A 19,264-nucleotide genomic window follows, 5' to 3' on the forward strand; every position below is an offset into this window, starting at 1 on the left:
CCTTGATACAAGTATCTGAACATGGCAGGAACAATAATGTGTTTTAGCATCTTGCACCAAGAAAGTCCAATTTTACATGAATTAACAATTTATGTCGAGGAGTTTGGAAGGAAGAGGAGGAGGGAGAAGCTCTTGAATTCACATGATCAGGCTCCATAGTTACCGTGTCTGAACGAGCCACGTTGTTTTAACACAATACATGCCATTTCTACCAGGCTGGGGTAAAAAAAAAAAAAAAAACAAACTCAAGATGCTGAAAAGATTTATAAATTTAAGACCTCTTGACTGTAGGAATCTGCACAATAAATGGAACAATTCCTGAAGCTTACAATCCCCCTTTGTCTTTCAGGTTGACCCTTTAATCATCTGACCTCTGGATGGCAAAAGTTACACGAGAAGTTCTAGTTAAAACTAGAAGGCAAGAGCTGATGTTTTCTTCAGATTTTTTCCCCTATTTCTGTAGGGCTCCTACATAGGTCTATGAGAGGGGCTTTAGCACAATGGCAGAAAGCAAGAGTTGCCAGTTCTGGGTAAAGCTGCCAGCTCTCCCCTAGGAGCTCACTCCCCCAGTATGCCACCAGCACCCAGCTCCCCATAATGATTCGTCTCAGCTGGTTAATTAAAAAGAGCAAAGTCCCTGACAGACAAGAACCTCTGCAGGTGTGAAACCTCTTAACAGAGTAAAATATTTTGGGAACCTGTGAGCTTGTGTTTTCAGCAGCCTGTCCAGGGCTTAGGGCCCCTGCCTGGGATTCTGACAAAAATCAAAAAGTGTAAGATTTTCATTTTTCAGTGGAGGGCTGTGTACAGCACACAGGCCACCCGCGTTGAGACATGCAAGCAGCAGGCTGATGCTTCCACTGTTCCTTGGAGCTGTACCAGGTAAAGCCATAAAGAGACTGAATTTCAACAAATCAATAAATTAAAGGCCAGGATGTCAAAGAGAAAATTGTGAAAAAGAGATCTCTAGGGATATTAAATGCAAAGATATTACCTCTGGCTCTGGAAACATCTGAGCCACAGTTTGCAGGGAGGCTGTACAGAGGGAAATATTCCCGCACGTCTCCTGCAGCAGCTGCTGTGAGCTGCAGGGGGCTGAAGGGGCGGGTGCGGGAAGTCGTGACCCCAAAAGGCTGTGGAAGAACATACTAAGCTCATTATGAAGAGTGACAAACTCTGTTATCAAGAGTTAAGCAAATACAAATGGCTGATGAAGCTGGCCACCATGACTGGCAGATGTTGTCTCAAAAAAAAAAGCGGCATCTAGAACAATGTAGAGAAAACCACTGCAGGACGTACAGTCCTTCAGAAGACAGCCCCAAGATCACAGAGACAACCCTACTCAGTGGGATAGAAAGCAGCCACGCTGAGATTGACACATGCTGGGCCACCTCACCTTGCAGGAACCAACGTGGGGATAGAGCTGCCACTTAATTCTACTTTGTGACAGCCTGTCATCCAGATCATAAAAAAGAAAAGGCAGAGTCCCATTTGCCTGGCAGCATTAGTCCCATGGAGAGCATGGCATTGTGTTGTCCAAACAATGTAGCTGTAGGTCACATGCACTGCAGCCAGTGAGAGTGGAAGCAGAGATGGAGATAACTCTTTCTTCAGAGAACATTTGGCCTTTATTAACAGAGCCAGTGATACTCCCTGCAGTGCCCATCCAGGGTTAGGAAGAGGCAGGACAAATTGCAGAAGAGCAATTGCAGCCAGCAGTCTCTTCAGGGCTGAGGGGTACCTTTTCTGCCTGTGCTGAGAGGTTTTGGTCTCCTCACCCCCCTGCAAGCCTAGCACTCAGGTCTGCTGCACCCTGGCAGTGACAGCTCTCACCCTGAGCAGTTCAAATTCCCGCCCAGCAACATCTTTGACAACAAACCACCAATTTAACCACCAGGCATCGAGGTAGGGCTTGTCCTGCTGGTGCCTGTTCATACCACCCCAAGCTGATTACAGGTCCTGACAAGTCAGCCCATCACCTTTACACCCAGTGCATTAACAGCTACCCAGTGGCAGACATGTCACTGGCAATCCACACTCATTTTAACATTTTGTGACCTAGACAAGAAGAGCTTCAGTTCTTCCGATCCATGCAAGCATCCCTGATTGAGTTTTAATTGGGATATTACTGGTTAACATGGAAGAAAGATGTTCGGACAAACAGCATCCAGGGGAATACCCGCAAAGGGGTGAACACCTTTTCATGTCTGCACAGCATGGCCAACCAAAAAGAGTACTCAACCATGAGCAGTGTTCCCCATGGACACTATGTTATGGGGTACCTAGCCCCCAGGAGGGTATGTCTGCTGGACAGAGGTGTTTGGGTGCCTGAGGTATTTATCTCTTCTTCTTTGATCAAATTCTCTCTGGTTGGATGAGCAGGACAAGAAAATGCTTTTAAGTGTCATGCTGTACCTGAGCCACTCACTGTCTTCCTGTCCACATGCAGTGGAGTGATCCTGCCTGTTATCCACATGGATCACTTGAGCCTTACAAAGGGAAGAACGTCCAGGGAGAAGATCACAGAAGAGCTGGGCACATTTTTCTCAGTGTGAGGGATAGAGGTAAAAACAACAGGTTTGCTCTTTGGCCTTTACCTGTTATTCATGCTAAAACACTGAAGGAGTGTCTGCCCATCATTAGTAACAGAGTATAAGGTTGCAAAAATAGGAGCTTTGGATGGGTTTCAACAACAGCAAGGCAACTAGTCAGCAAAAGTCACCAGTTTTCCAAAGGTACATCTTTCTTCTCAGATCCCCATCACCGGAGCAGACCAAGAGGGTCCAAAGGTTCATCGTTTCCCCAAGCTATCACCCACGCCACAAAACACAGATTCATGGCTTGCCACTAGCACCTATCAAATACACCAAGAGAGCTGTCCCTGTGGTGAGAGATGCACTAAGATTTAACCCCCACAACCTTGTGATGTGGTAAAACCGCCAAAATGACAGCTTTGCCCTCTTGGCTGGGTTGGAAAGACGTGTCTGTCTGCCCCTGGTAGGCAGCAGCTCCTTCCATCATGCTGCAGTGAGCAGGGAATACCAAAGCTTCAAGAGCAACTTCTGAGCTGCTCCGCTCACCCATCCTAGAAAAGCCTTAATATTGGCACAACAGCCAGGATAAGATTTTGTACTTTGAGTACTGATTCTTCAACCCTGTCACAGGTGTTATAAATTTTGTTGAGACTAAAACAAAAGCGCAGCGTCATTTGGCAGAGCTCAAAAAGCAGTCACTGGAAATAACTACATCAAGACCAGTATATTAAAGTGCATCCTTTCAAGCTTTGTTCAGCAGCGTAACATTTGTTCTTGAAAAGAAAAGTCACTGCTTTTGATTTCAGATGCCCTACACAGAGGCTGTCCTGAAAATTGGAAGGAGGCTCCAGCAGCAGGGAGGCTAAACACGGGCTTAGCAAGGAACAGTTTCACAGGTCGAAGTTTGGAGTGGCATTTACAACTTCAAACCGAGATGGAAATAACTAAGCACAGATTTTAGCCCAGTATCTGCATGCAACAAAGACATTGAAAATTGTAGTCCAAAAATCTCACCAGACTTCTCCTGATGGAGAGCAAGTGGCAGGTAAGACTTCATTACAAGTTGGCAACCCCAGCACTCAGCTCCATGGGGGCAGGCACACCAGCCAGCAGAAAGCAAGCAGGCAGTATCTCTCAGAAACAGCATCTAATATTTTATCAGCCAAAACCTCCAGGTCTCTGATGAGGCAATAATTAAGTGCTCAGGAGGCTGTGAAGTACGACAGTCTGGGTGTCAAGAGCACAAATTCATTCTTCCCTGTAAGGGGCACCTGGAGTGCTCTCCCCCCCACGCCAGCCCCCCCAGCATTCCCCTTCCTTCACACAACTGCTCAGCTTATCCAAGCAACAAATTTCAGTGTCTTATTACTGTGTCAGTTGTTATAACCAAATGCCCACGTTAACAGGGCATTTGCTGCTTATATGCCAGCCAGCTCACAGCATCCTTCACTGCCTTACCTAGGGGTGATCATATGTGTCTGCAAGCTCTTGCAGAGATCAGGTATCTGGTAGGAAAAAAACAAACTCTCCCCTGTGCTCCTCTGCACAGCCCTCCCACATGTCCCTCTGCAAACACACAGAGTTTTGATGCATATTTAATTCTCCTCTTGTACATCAGGGAAAGAATAGAGACTAGCTCTTGGGATTTTAGCTAGGAGCTAAAATTAACTTGCCTTTCAAGGTGGAGAGAGACCCTGGAATTGGACCCATTGCCTCTTTTTCCTATAACTACGTTATCTCACAGCAGAGCAGCTCTCTCCTTTCGGGATCCCAAGTTATTTAATGAAGACACCTCCGCGTTATTCCCTATCTAAGGACAACACTAGGCTCAGCGAAGTTGTTCAGCCTTCTACAGGCACAGACTGAAAACACATTAATACATGTTGCTCCTCGATGCGTGTGTCCAGTCCTTCAGGAACCAAACTACGAATATTCACAGATCAGGTCTGTTTTGCAAAGCTATTCCAAGATTACTGAGAGGTGGATCCTCATTTATCACTTAGTGGCTATTTATTGTTAGTTCTTTTTTGTGAAATTGCCCCAAATCTGGTGGATCTTGCCATGCTGACTTGGACACTGATACCACAGCTACTCTAAGAATGTCTCAACCAAAGAAACAACCAAACCTTTTCTGATGTTTAGGCCGTATCAGTGTCAGACCCAGTAAACTAAAGGACATTTAAACAGTTCGATGTTACTATCAGGAAAAATGGTAATACTGACAAAAGTTCGATCAAGAAATGTGAAACATGAATATACAGACTTACCATTTTTGTCCGCTCTTCTGAAAATCTAGAATTGAAAGAGAGAGAAACATTTTCACTATGTTGTTTGACTTGAAAGAGTGAAGCCCTTAGCACCAGCACCATATTCCACCCTGTGCACAGGGCAGGACCACGTGCTCCAGCCCCCCAAGAGCCAATTCAGGTGCCTTACTGAGCTCACCCTTCCCAAGACTCAGCTCATCACCTCCAGACCCATATGACAGACAACCACTACCAGGGCAGAATATCAACATGGTTGCCTTTGGAATAACTGGTGGAAAAGGGCTAGCTAGCAAAATAAAGACAACACAAAATGCTTCCAGCAGTTCCAGCATCTCCCATCTCCCTCACAGAAGAAAGCTGAAAGCGTGGATCCAACACAAGAAAAATGCCCATTAAAAAAAAATTACAACAGCCATGCAGCCAGTCCAGCCAATTTCTCTAGCATCAATAATATCTCTTAAACCAAGTTTCACAATTCTGCACTTCTGAAACAAATTATTTACAATATTTTTTTTAAAAAGCATGTTTTCTGTGTGGGAAGGAAATTATATTTAGACTTAAAACTACAGTGTGGATGAACAGCCCACAGAGAAGAATCAGATAGCCCTTTCAGAAGAAAAAAAAAATTGCAATAATGTGTAGTACAGTAGAATTTGCCAGGGAGAAAAACAGCAGAAACAACTGCTATTTTTCTGACTAGTCTCATCTTAGGAATAGTCCCCTGACACAATGAAATTAATAGCAAAAGGCTTATGCAAGGGTTGAAATCTTACAGGTTTCTGCCAAAAACGGCTGCTAACACAGGTTTGTGCATAAATTACCAAAAAATTAACATGCTCATAAACTGGACAGAAAAGGGAAAACATTTTCATCGTCTCTTCAGACCTGACCCTATTAATTTGAGCAAGAGCAGAGATCTTTGGCTGTACAAAGAAATTTCCCTGTGGAGGGAATAAAAGCACCAGCAGGACAGATCAGAGCCAGCCATAAAATAGAACCTCTTATTTTCTGGGTCATAAAATCATTACAAAGAAAAAAAATATCAGAAGAAAAACTGCTGCACAAAACAAGAAACCCAAGAGATGAATTGCAGAATGTGCTATTTAAGTGAATATGGCTTAATTAAGGAACATTAATCACTCTTTTGCCCAAAGTTCTACCTAGGCTGAATCCAAAGTGCTTCCTAGGGCAAAGTCAAAGCTGGAGTTTCTGGTGTGCTTCAGCAGAGGCAAACACCCTCTGCTTAAGCCAAACCCAAATGGTGGGAGTCACTGAGTCCCAGCTTCAAGAGATAGTCATACAAACCCTACAAGGATTACAGCTTGTGACCACTCCACAATTGCTTACTTCTTGGGCTGACCTTCATTTTTTTAGACCAATTAGAAGTTTAGGGTGAAAATCCTACCTGTCTCCATACTTATGGACTTCACTGAAGTTAAATATGAGTTTCAAAGGGCCAGCCAGTCATGGCTTGTCTATGGGAAGAAAGAATGAAGCCAGGCAGGACAAGCAGGACCCCAGCAAGCCCCGTGGCTTTGGCACACATCACCCAACTGTGAGCAGTATGCCCTGCCCGTAGTGTGAAATATTCCTTTTTTCCTAGCTTGGACACCCCAACTCCTCACTCCCCACGAGCACTTCCATATAAGGCACTTTTCTTTCTAGATGCTGATTATTTCTTGGCTTTTTGTTTCATCACTACATCCTTCTATTACTGTTCCCACTGCTTTCAAACAAAGACATTACATCAAGTCTAACACAGAGGCAGCGATGTATATTTTAAGGTCCTGTGGGAGATCAGCACCCCGCCAAGCACAACTGGCAGAAGGAGATGGGAAGGCAAAAACAATAGGTAAAATGTAGCTTGAAGTGGAAGAAAGGCTCAATCTGCAGTTCTCTGCTCTGTGAAGCCACCAACCTTGCAATGAACTCTCGGAGCAAGAGGAAAAAGAAATGGAAGAAATGTTAAGAAATAGAGGTATTTATGTCTAGCTTCACTAAGTGACCTCTTTAGGACTTTAACTCCCCCAGGTACTCCTAGAAAGTATGACTATTTGTAAATGAACACGTTGATGGAAGATCACATCAGCTGTGTTACCTACCAAGGTTTATTCTACAGGACCAACTTGTTTAGCTTTTATTGCTAATGAGCAAGATTTATTCTTCCAACTTAATTGGACCACCTAAAATTTGCACACACAAAAAAATTTAACACAGGACACCTGGAAGGAAAGCAATTTAAGATAAAGCCATCTGTCAGCACAGGCAGGCAGTACATCAAGGTACGAACACTGGAATGAGCATCAGGAGGCTGATAAAGACATAATATACTCCATGATAGCTTGGTAATGCTGCCAAAAACGCTGCTTCTGTGAAGACCCAGAATTTATGCTCTAGCTCAGCAAACAAGAGTGCCCTCCCACACACAACCTGAAGATGCCCTCCGTTCATGGCTTGAATTAATTGTTTCACTGAAGGAAGGATGTGGTGTGCTTTTGCTAACGGAAAGGTGTAAAATCTGGCGATGGAACTGAAGCTGCAGCCCCTTACACCTCCCCTGCGGACCAGTGGGGCAAACCCCCAAGGGCAGCCCAGTGCCAGGCTCCCAGGGAGCTTGAGGAAGGAAAGCTCCAACCAGCTCCAGGAAGAATGGAATATAAGCAAGGATGCTGCATCTTCTCCAACACAGAGGCTGCAAAGCTGGTCCACCCCACAGCTGCTCTCTGCAGGCTTGCAGTAACTCCATCACTCAGCAGCAAAGTCACTTAGACTTTGTCAAGGCAGCAGCCCTGGAGGTCAGTGAGAGTGGAGATGAAATATTGATGGAGAAGCGCCCTGTCCTGCCAGGCCCTCAGCAGCAATTGGCTTCTGTGCCTCTACCCAGGCTGAGGACCGTCCCCAGCCGACGAGGGCTTCATGAAACAGGAGCCGGCAGCACAGCAAAGCCTGACCAGGGATGCTCTTTCCGCTCCATCACCCCCAGTTCTCCAACCGTCAGGGTGATGCACTGCTTTCAGATGGTAAATGAGAAATTATCCAGCCCAAAAAGTACTACAGCAACCATCTCCCCCATCAGCTGTGCTTTAAACCTATTAAGCAAGTCTCCTGAAGCACAGGGTAATCGCATGGTGAGCCCACAGGATGCCCACAATATGGGCCAGATTAACTCATTTTATAGGATTTACACAGGCAACGCATGCAGTTTGCTGTCTGCCACATACTTACTCCATTTACCAGGTGTTTAGATGAATATAAAGTTTATTTTATTTAGAGCAAGGAGCATCTGTGAAGATTTCCAATAGCTTTTTAAAAAAAATGTACATTTTTGCTGTACTCTCAGATGGCTACTGCAGATATTTGGCTGGAGAAGTAAGCAATTCAAAACACTAGTAGTAATAATAAAGTTGAAAAAAATTGATGGTTTCAAATTTAAACATTCAGTTCTGCCTTCTCAAAGCTCCTGGATGAGAATGTGCAACAATGGAGGCTGCTTAATGGATGTTTTCTCAACAATTTAATAAAATTCACACAAGCACTCCCCTAACAAGCCGAAGAATTATTACAGAGTTCATAGCGATTATTATCCCTTCAGCAGGTTAATATGATGTTGATTTACAATCGAGTGCAACTGAGCTAGAATTTTGTTTTCCATCATAATCTTGGTGCAGAATCGAGGACAAACAAAATCTAAGGGTGAGGAAAGCCTACGGATAAGAAAGCATTCAGACACCCAGATATACCTAAAAACCCGATTCAGTTGTTCACTGTGTTCCTACATTCCTGTTCTTCCTTTCCATTCCTCTCCCTACAAGTCTTGACACCTCATTTGGAGCTGAGACAAGGGTTTATATCAGGTATGGCCTTTAGCTCTCTAACCCAAGGCAATGGTAAGAATTTCCTTTCTACAGTCTCTCTGTGTTGCTCTTTCCAGTACTAATGTGAGAAAATAATGACCCAAAGCTCTGTCACTTTGGTCTAAATTGTTAGATATCATCAGGCTAACGACCGTTCCCCACACAGGAGAGAGGTTTGATTTTGGTGTTTCAGTAAGAAATATGCCATTGGTGTGGAAATATTGTCCCATCCAGAGGGGCTCCCACTCCAAAGCAGATTTTTTTTGTCTCCCCAAGAGAAGAGCAGTTGGCATCATGTCCGAGCCTCTCCTTTTACCTTCTCCTTAGACTTCACCTAGCTGTCCTAAAAAAAGTTGCATGAGACAGGCAAGAGTTGCAATTAGATGTTACCACCTTCACAGCACTAGAAGTTATTTTCCATAAACGTTGGCCCTGGATACAGCTCCATTTCAAGTGCCTGTTTACAAAGCCCTGAAGAGCAGAAGAGAATGATGCACTTTTCCATGTGATTATGTACCTTGCAGCAAGCAATTCCCAAATGCACAGAGCCCAGGCAGCCCCTGCCCCTGCTTTCCAGCTGTGCCCTACCAGCATGGCTCGAGGGGACAACTTCAAACCATGGATTTCACGAAGGGAGGATGAAGGAGGAGGAAAAACAAAGAGCTTTTACAGCCTTCCCAGTTCACTCAGAGAAGTGAGAAGGTAAACAAGGACACAAGAAGGGGAGTAAATCAACCTTAAAAAAAAAACCCAAAAACAGAAGGACAAAGGTCAAAGCAGAAGGGGACTGAGAAGGGATTCCTGTGGCTGCAATAGCTTTGCTAGTTAGGGCTACACTACACTGGGAACGGCTTCATTGACAAAGCAGCTGGAAAACTGTGCATGTTCTTGGATCTACATCTTGGAAACACACCCTTGGCACAAACCAAATTCTCTGTATCTTCTATCCAAACACCTTGCTCAACCCCATAGGGCCGAAGAAGTGCAAATCACATTTGGCATGTGAGAGGTTCCAAGAGGAGCCATAAGCAGGAGAGATGGATTTGAAATTATCTTTCTGACGCTGTTGAAGAAGTAACGAGGCAGATAAGGGTCAAAATTAGTTTTCAGCAAAAGACAGAACAGATCAAACAAAAAGCTTCATCTGACCTGAAATGAATGGCACTGCTTTCGTCAGGGACATTTAAAACAAAGCCAAAAAGCAATTAATTTACTCACTATTGGCAAAGCCAGAAAGGTGGCAGAGATGTCACCACCCCTTGGAGCACACAGTCCTGCCACAGCGATGCTCACCCATACCCCAGGGCTGACCCTTATTTCAGATGCCAAGTCGGAGCTGAGCTCTTCAGTGGGCTGTCCCTGGTGTGAACCAGATGGGGCATCTCTGCCTGCAGCTGCTGGGACTGACCAGGTCTTACATGAGCTGGGGTTCACACTCCTGCTGTCAACACAGGTTTTTGACAGTAATGTGAAGGCAGGAAGAGATGAGTAAGAACACTAAGTCAGCACTGAAGCTTACCCCCAGACAGCAATACCTGTCTAGAGATTTCCCATGCCCTGAGAGCCATCCACTTCAACTCTATATTCCATATGGACTCATCCACGCTCAGCAATATGATCCAATATAGGCTCAGACACACACACACTATATTCTTTTCACAAGTCTTGTGACAGTTGAGGGTTTGTTCTGGACTGCAAATGCCACCATCACCATACGTGGGTTTCAGCAGCACCGTGACAGTTTCAGCTTCCTTTTAATAAAGGGGTTTTGTCCTTGCAGGTACAGAGAGAAGCTCAGGGCATCTTCAAGCAGCCCAGAAGACAGAGAGAGAACATTACCACAATCTCACATTATAAACTGTGGATAGACACTAGTTCTCTACAGCAGATTACACATGCTCCCAACCCTGCTCTTGCAGAAGGGCAGCCGTGTGCAATCCAGACCCACAGAGCAAATACCCAGAGATAGAGACCTAAGGGTGAGCGCAGGATGGGTACAGACCCTTTGCTCAACCCCAACCCCTTATGCTGATTCAAATGACATTGTAAGAGCTGATCAGTAAATGCAAAGTGATGTTTTCCTGGTTCCAGAGTCACACATTACCTCCACTTGATCTGTTACCATCACTGAAGAGCATTTGTTGCTCCCTAGTTTTACTTGTTGCCTATTTTAGGAAATGCTTAGGACTTAAATATCTTCTTCATTTAGTTTGTTACCAGGGTTTAGTTAATCTGCAATTTTAGCTACTTTTTTCACTTGGAAACCTAGGATTTTGAGCTGACCTAGTAAACATTATTCAATCTTTTTTAAAACCTTTACCTAAAAGGACAGAAACAAAATAAAGGAAAAATACTGAAAACAGCCCTATGTTAAGATTCATCCTCCAAGTGGCAGTAGCCAGGTTATGGCAGAAGATACCTAACCCCCTTGTATTTTGTTCTTCTCAGCCCTGTTTTGCCTCATAACACCACACTTTTGTTTCTCTGGTGGAAAGCGTGTAGGCAACTTCATACTGACCCACCAGCCACCCTCATGGTGTGGAGGAGTCAGAACAAGCACGTCAGGAATGGTTGAGTCAAAAAAAAACCAAAACAGAAGAGGAAGAAAACGTGACTAACGTACCATTGGCGTCAGAGCCATCTTATCTAATTCATAGCCAAAACCAAGCTTAACTCCCCTTCCCCAGCCCCCGATGAACTGCCTACATAGCACACCAGCTCATCTGAATATGTTAGTTAAATACAAAATCTTACAGGTCTTTTACTTCATCCCCACCCACCCAGAAGCCACACTGCTGCATGGCTGGGACTCTGCATGGCTGGGACTAGCTGCTTCCCCAGCACATCCATGTAATGCAAGAACGTGAATGAGTTAATTGGAAAATATGTTCTCATCCCTGAGGATTCAGAGGGAGCCACAGCTTCAATTGAGGTTTCTATTGTAACTGGAGAAAAAGGAGAGAAGCAAGTTCTAAGGAAGGAGGAAAAAAAAAACCCAAACCCTCAAACCTTCTATTTCCAGCATCCATTTCTACTTTCAGCAGGTGAGAAAGGGCTCCCAGCCCCATTGTGAAAGAGAAAAAGGATCAGAAGCTGCACACCCAAGCTCTATTGTATTTCCCGGTGGTTAAGCCATTCTGAAAGTTCATGGCTCATTTTCTCAGCTCAAACGTCAAAGGGAAAAAGAAAAATCCATTTAAAGATGGCAAAGCTGAACAGATTAGATACCATTTCGGTGGAAAACCAGTCCTAACTCAAGCACCTCTTGTATAAACTTAACGTTGCTTCCCAACCTCATTTATTGTCTGAAACCCAGATTCCAGATTGTTGTAAAGTTTTGGTAATTTTAGGGCAGGTAAGAGAAAAAAGAAAAAAATAAGAAAAAATGAACAAGTTAACTTGAAAGACGTAAGGGTATTAGTTGCATTTGTCCTTTCAGCTTCCCTGTGAAGCAGCTTTTCCTACTGCCCACTGGCCCGTTTCACCAGGCCGGACCATCGGCCAAGCAGCCTGCTCACACCGTCGCGCCGGTTCATTCAGGGAACTGAAATGCCTGTCAGCCCAGGGTGCTCCGAGATGTCAGGAGTTTTGGACTCGCCAGCCAATACCAATGCCTACCGGGGATGTGGTAGAAGATTCAGCAAATTATTTAGAAAACGCAAGGGCTTGCCTGGAAGTGCTACTACTGCCTAACTCCGAGGAGGCTGGAGGAGAGTGTGAGTTATCCTTTACTACTGGCTCAGTAGTTTATTTTTGCATTCACTGCATTTTATTTTTTTTTTTTTAAAGCTAGGAGATAGCAAAGCTGAGGATCTGTGTGTTTAATTACTAGATGCTGCAGAAAGACTGTAATTACACCGTTGGCACTCCGGTTGATTCTACCCAATTCTCCCAATTCATTTAAGTGCAAATAGCCTCGTTAGCTCCCTAATCAGGAAGCCTATAAATACGGCAGCCACGGCACCTAAGCACACCCCTGCCTGCCCCCCCAAACCTGGGTAGGGGAGCCCCGGGTCCCATGCACTTGCAGGCAGCCAAGACCATGCTGCCCAGCTCCTGCTGCACAGATCCCAGCAGCTGCAGCCCTCCAGGGACTGGGGTCCAGGACCCGGGGTGCACCCCTACGCCCAGCTAACCTGGAGTAAGCCATGGTGCACGACTGGGGGGTTTGCAGGACCTGGAGTCCTGCATCCCCATCCGGTTACCCTAATACCAGGATTAAGGATGTACAGTGCATCCCCATCCCAGCTGGTCCAGGGGATGCAGGACCTGCAAGAGGGGCTGCAGGACCTGGGGTGCACCCCCATGCCCAGCCGGTCCAGAGGGTGCAGGATCTAGGCAAGGAGATAAAGGATACAGGCTGCATCCCACATGCCCAGTCAGTCAAAAAAAAAAAAAAACCAAAACCAGGACCCGAGCTACACCCTCATGCCCAGCCACTTTGGAGGTGCAGGACTCAGGAAAGGGGGTACAGGATCCAGACTGCACGCCCATGCCCAGCCGGTCCGGGAGATGCCGGACCAAGGTGCACCTCATTCCCAGCTGTCCCAGGATGTGCAGGGCAAGGGGAGGCAGGACCTGGGCTGCGCCCCTAGTGCCCAGCCAGTCTGGGAGGTGCAAGATCCGGACAAGTGGGTGCAGGACGCGGGCTGCACCCCATGCCCTGGGGGCACAGGAGCTGGAAATGGGTTGCCAGATCTGGGCACCCCTATGCCCAGCCAGTCCGGGAGATGCGGGACCTGGGTCGCACCCCATCCCCAACAGGCCGGGGTTGCAGGATCCGAGGAGTAACCCTGGTGCCAAGCCAGCCGGGGGCTGCGCTCCCCTGCCCATGCAGCCACGGGTCCGGGCAAGCGGGTAGAGGAGCCGGGGTGCAGCCTCTTGCCCGGCCGGTCCGGGAGACGCTGGACCCGAGCGCAGCCCCGCGGTCTCAGAACCCAGGAAATAACGGCGGTCCCGAGCGGGCTGGATGGGTGCGGGACACCGGCAAGGGGGTGCGGGACCCGCCAGTCCCCAACCGGTCCGGGGAGGGGCGCGGCGCCCGCGGAATAACCCCGCTGCCGAGCCGGGCCCGGGGCCGGGCAGGGAGGGAGGGAGCGGGGAGGCAGGAGCCGGCGCGCTGCCCACGGCCGCCGGCCCTCGGGGTGCGGGACGCGGGGCGCACCCCCCGCCCGGCGGCGCGGGGACCACTCACATCGAGGATGACGGAGGTGCCCTTCCTCTGCGCGGCGGCGGCGCCCGGGGCGAGCAGCTCCCGCTCGGCGACGCCCTTGTCGTTCATCCTGGCCCCCACCCAGCGCAGCAGCCCGTCCAGCCCGCGGAGCGCCGGCGGAGGCTTGCGCAGGAGCCTCTGCACGCCGGCCCGGCAGTACCGCGCTGCCTGCTCGCACATCGCTCAGCCCGGCCTCATGCCGGAGCTGGGGACTCCCTCCTCCTCCTCCTCCTCCCCCTCCTCCTCCTCCCACCGCCACACGGCGGGCAGCGGGCAGGGGCGGGCCCGGGGGGGGGGGGGACCCGGGCGGCCGGGGGGCTCCTGCCCTAAGAGCAAGGGGGGGGTTTAGGGTGGGGGTAGGTCACCTCGGAGCAGCCCCGGTGGGTGCTGCCTGCGTGCTCCCACCCCCATACAGCCCCCTGCTCCAACACAAAGCATCCTTTTAGGCATTTTCTATCTAAAAAGAGTATTTCTATTGCATGTCCTTTCCCCGCTGAAGCCTCCCTACCCCAACAGATTTTAGCAGCTCTTTGTAAGGACAGCAGAGGACACATTTCTTGCTAGTAAATAAAACTTGCCCCTGACTCCCTACCCCTACTCCAAAAAGTCCCTATACAGTGAATAGCCAGCAATTCCAGCTGGGGTGTCACAGCATTCATGGCTACAGTGCTAATCACAGTGCTCAGATGGTCTGATATTTCTAATCCTGTAATTCTGTATTACGAGGATATTCCTTTGTGATGCTCCTGTGCTCACCTACACGGGTCAAGATCTAGACCTGCAGTAGGGGCAGTAAGTCTTCTGGCCAAAATAAAGCATTTCATCTCCCCCTCCACCCTTGAGGAGATGCTCCCAGTTTGAGTTCTGGCCCAGAGCACTCAGACCCAGACCCTCCTGGAGGGTTCCCCAGAGCGCTGGAGCGGCTACAGGCTCTGAATGGCCTTTCCCCCCTGCCCACCCTGGCAGCCCGACCCTGGCACAGGCAGCTCTAGGAGACTTCATGCCCCACAAGGCCCATGTCCCCAGAAATGAACATCTCTGACGCAGGAGCCAGCAAGCCCAGCACCCCCATGCAAGCGTTACACACTTCCCATGTTGAGCCCTATGCCTGATCTCCAAATGAGGAACAGCATGATCACTCCAAAAGGCCCAACCAGCTACTGCTTTAAGAGGAGAAAAACAGCAATAAATTATGTCTTTAAACAGAGTTTACCTATTGCAGTGCACCAGAGCCCAGACCCCCCAGCAAAGCCTTTCTGAGGTATTATTTAGCCTCTTCTTCTAACCACCCGTCTTTATTCAGGTAAATTAGGGTGAAACTTTCGTGTTTGAGGTGTCAGGTGGGGGAACATGCATTTTCCTCTCAGCTGCTGCTGAAAGAAAAGCAAGTGGGAGCCTGGTTCTCTCTGCTGGAGTATGTGGATAATGGCTCAAGGCTCTCAAAAGGCTTTTAAATAGATGAGGCACAGAGAAGTGTGGCAGTAGGCCAGGACACCCGTGGGCTGAGCCCCTCTTTCACCAAGCTCTTGCCTTTCAGGGTTTCTTTCTTCTCCAGCAATATAAAATTAATGGGGGAAAATGGAAACATTTCAAGGGGGTTATGTTGGTTCGTGGGAGGTGTGTGGAGCACTTTAATGGCTCTGTGTTCATTTACAGGGATGCTCAGAGCAGGCTGTTGTACAACCCAGTCATCACTCAATCTCCATTTACATCTCACAGCAAAGATAATCCAAGGCAAGACATGTTTTACCATCCTTGCCATGGGCTTAGGTGGGCTGGATCCCTACGCACCAACTGCTGGTGCCAATCGGACCGTACCCTTCATGGCCTAAATTACTGCACTCTTCTGTACAATCCTCAGATTATTCATATGCTTCTTTCTCCTTTAGACATGGCTAAATGGCTGGTTCAGTCTTTATTAATCACACCCAGTTTCAGATTAATATATATGTTTGTAATTTAAAACTATTTACTGAACAAGTTTATTTATAAAGTTCTTAGAATTTTCCTTTCCATGTGTCATGAAGAGTCATCACTTGGCTTGGAAGTTTGAGGCTATTTCTGTGCTTTTGTCAAAATCAGTTCTTAATGTCAAAACCAGCTCTGTGGCATTTAAATACTCATTTTTCCTCCTAAATGGATCTAGATAGAAAAAATTTCAGCCAGTCAGGCATTAGGAAGAAGTCAGCCATTTGCACTGGGAAGTTAACCAGCTGTATTGCTAAGGGCTCAGTTATTCTTAGGTTTCCATGAGGTTGAAGTCTCCCCTTGAGGAATAAACGGAAAAGACAATTCTGTACTTATTTGAGCCAGGTGAGAAAGCCCAAGAACCCCCAAGCCATGTGCTCAGGCTGGTCCCGGCCCACGTGTCACACCACAGCCAAGGGGGGAGGCAAAGGCACAGACCTCAGGTTGGGCTCTGTGTGCCAAAACTCATCCCCTGCCTCTTGCCGAGGGTGACAGGACACTGTCTGTCCTGTGCAAATAAATACAACTGCAGCCATAGCATCAGGACTTTGCCTGCCTCTCCTGCCACCCTGTGCTACTAGCCATGGCACTGCCCAGGTAGCCGGCAAGTAGCCATCAACCAGGGCCAGAAGAAGAAACCAAACAAGTGATGGACAAGTGGAGACAATACGGTTTTGACATCTGCCTGCCTCTTTAGCCAGATGGTGGAGCATCTCTGGCTGGTGCTCCCTGGCATCCAGCACACTTTTTGCTTTCATTAAAGGTGAACACAGGACCACCAGCAGCCACCGGTTGCCTTGAAAGCTTTATGCATATGCATAACGCAGCTGCTGAGCATCATAGGAATAAATAGGAGAAAGTAGAGACAACAAAAAGCACAGTTAAATCCAGGCAAAGTGCATCCCAGTGAAAGCAGCAAACATTAATTATATAGGTCTTGATAGACCCAGAGCAGTCAGGCCACGCAGCACCCAGCGACAGCAAAGCCCAGCACATAGCACAGCCTGCTGTCTCCACTGCTGGCCTGGTGGCATTTTCCCTTCCACGCCGCTTTGCAGGCAGAGAGCTCAAACCCTGCCCGATGGTGGCAAGGGCGAGCTGCATAGGGAAAGGCAGTAGCTGCAGCTCCATGTTCTCTTCCTTGACATTTAATGGTGAGCTTCCCCACTGCAGTGCTAGCCAGGCACACATATGGTCCCAGACCACTACAGTCTTATAGATGAAGGATACAATAAGGACAGGAAGGTTCTTGAAGGCTGGGAGACATCAGACCTATTCTCCCTCACCCCAGCTCCAAGTTCAGAAACTCAGAGATCTCAAGAAAAGGCTATTGTCATTCCAGTTTCAAGTCTGATTTTGGGCCAACAGTTTTTCCTCCCTGGTGCATGTGGTGCTCAGCACAGAGCATTGGTTTATCCCTATCACCAGTGATGTTTGCTCTACAAGCTTTCATAAGGGGCTTACTCAGATGCTACGCCCAATATTTTCCAGCAGTTTCTGGAAAGGCTGGTGGAGCAGGAGCTCAAACCATGTGCTGTAGTTTCAGATGAGAGGCCACCTGAAGAACCCAAGGGCTTCTCTGAAAGAAAGGTCCGAGACAGAGCAGAAGTCCTGCCCGCACCCCGGCGTGGCAGGCAGAGACAGTAGCTTTCATCTCCCCTTTGAATTCTGCCTTCTCCCCCCTGCCCCTCTGCGCACAGCAGGAAGCTTTATTTAATTAAAAACTTCCAACAGGCAGGACCTGCAGCCTCACTTAGTGCAAAATGTCACATATGACTTACTAATATTTACTAATGACTGAGGGATTGAGGTTAATACAACAGTTCGATGGCCGGAAGAGGAAATGGCGACCTTGTTGCAGAGATGGGAATTAGAGCAACCTTGCCTGCCCAGCCCAGAGGCTGAAATGACACTTTAGTCCCTGCACTAATTTATATTTATTATAATGCAATGTGTAATCACCAGGTGATTTTATAACAAATTTATACCCCAACTTGAAAATGCCACACTGCCGATAGCACCAAGGTAATGCACTGGTCTGAGCAGAAGTCATCCCAGGGAGACCATGTACATGTGCAATGTATGTTAACTTCTAAAAATAGAACAAACCCCCTCCCCTCTGCAAGTTAAAGGGTGCAGAACTCATGGTTTGGGGAACACAGCTCGCCCACACCACTAACAACGTCATTGGGATCACGGGTTTCTGATCCAGGCCCTGCAGTCAGGGAAGGAGCTGTACAAAGTACAAAGCTTCAAATGAGCCATTTTACATGTCATTGATCTTAGAGTCCCACACTGGTTCTTGATTAAGACAAAATGTATACTTTGACTTTAAATACCTCCAGAGCCTCTTTCAACTGCAGTTACGCTCATGAGCAAAAAAAAAAAAATCCTGCTTGCATCCAAACATCCTCCCCTGCTACACAACCAGCACTGCAGCCACTGGGGAAAACAGGCAGGTTCAGCCCAGGGTGGGAGAGCCCCTCCGTGAAAGCAGGCAACCAAAAGGGTTTTTCTGAGGAATTACTCAACCACCCAGTGCAGCCAGTTACTGCAAATGAAGACCAGGCACAGTGTGAGAGTTCAGGTTATTCCTGGTCATAATCCTAAAGGCAACCCACAGATATCCGGGAAACCTTGTAAAGGAGAATTTCCTGGACTAACCTCACCATCAAATAAAACTCCTTCAGCATTAGGAGATCATAGGCTTCAGATGCCCAGACTTCCCCAGAGCTGAGATGGTTTTCCAGAGCAGCATGAGAAATGTAAGAAAAAAAAAATAAAAAATCAAAGCTCCAAACCTTCTGAGACGTACCCAGGCCTATCCTGGGGAGGGCCTGGGAGCTGGGCAGCTTTTCCCAAGCCCTCAGCAGCAGCACAGTTCCTGGCTGGGGCTGCCCCTGGGCTCTGGGCATCCTGTGAAATTCAGCACACCTGGGCTGGAGGCTCCACACCAGCTCCAGGCATGGCCCTTCCTCCCCAGGGAAGCTGCCACCATTTCGTGGAAAGCTTAAAAACCAAAGAACACTGCGTTTTTGTTATGCTGAGGTGCAGGGATGCAGGCAAACAGCAGGTAAAATTCTTCTGCTGGTGGCTGCTAAATAAATTCAGAGGGTGGTGGTTGGTTTCGGTTTGGTGGTTTTTAGCCTGCTTGTTTGGGTATTAAGGGGGCATTACCCAACTCTGCTTTGACAACTGAGAAAAAGAGCATTTAACACCAAAACTGACCTGCCCTTGCTTAAAGTTACAGGCCACTGACTTGATAGAGCTTGTGATTGCGTAGTTGTGGAGAAGAGATACTGTAACATTTTTCTTGCGTGTTTATTTCTTACAATAGTGTTCACACTAAGTAGACCAAAATATTTTTCCTTTCAACATGCAATTTAGGTCAGAACTATTAAGAACCCTTGGAATAAGCTAATCCATTTC

The 19,264-nt window shown here is 47.5% G+C and overlaps 1 protein-coding gene across 1 annotated transcript in view; it reads right to left on the reverse strand.

Annotated features, from left to right (window-relative positions):
• Positions 1–14,077, reverse strand: part of NECAB2 (N-terminal EF-hand calcium binding protein 2) — an 85,903-nt gene extending 71,826 nt beyond the window's left edge. The window contains exons 1-2 of the mRNA XM_074881556.1: positions 13,850–14,077; positions 4,802–4,826 (exon numbers count right to left, since the gene is read on the reverse strand). Coding sequence (XP_074737657.1) covers positions 4,802–4,826; positions 13,850–14,047 — 223 coding nt within the window. The 5' untranslated portion in view covers positions 14,048–14,077. The remainder of the gene's footprint in view (positions 1–4,801; positions 4,827–13,849) is intronic.
• Positions 14,078–19,264: the final 5,187 nt, after the last annotated feature.

The sequence above is a fragment of the Strix uralensis genome, chromosome 12 (genome assembly GCF_047716275.1).
Source record: "Strix uralensis isolate ZFMK-TIS-50842 chromosome 12, bStrUra1, whole genome shotgun sequence".
Taxonomy (NCBI): Eukaryota; Metazoa; Chordata; class Aves; order Strigiformes; family Strigidae; genus Strix; species Strix uralensis.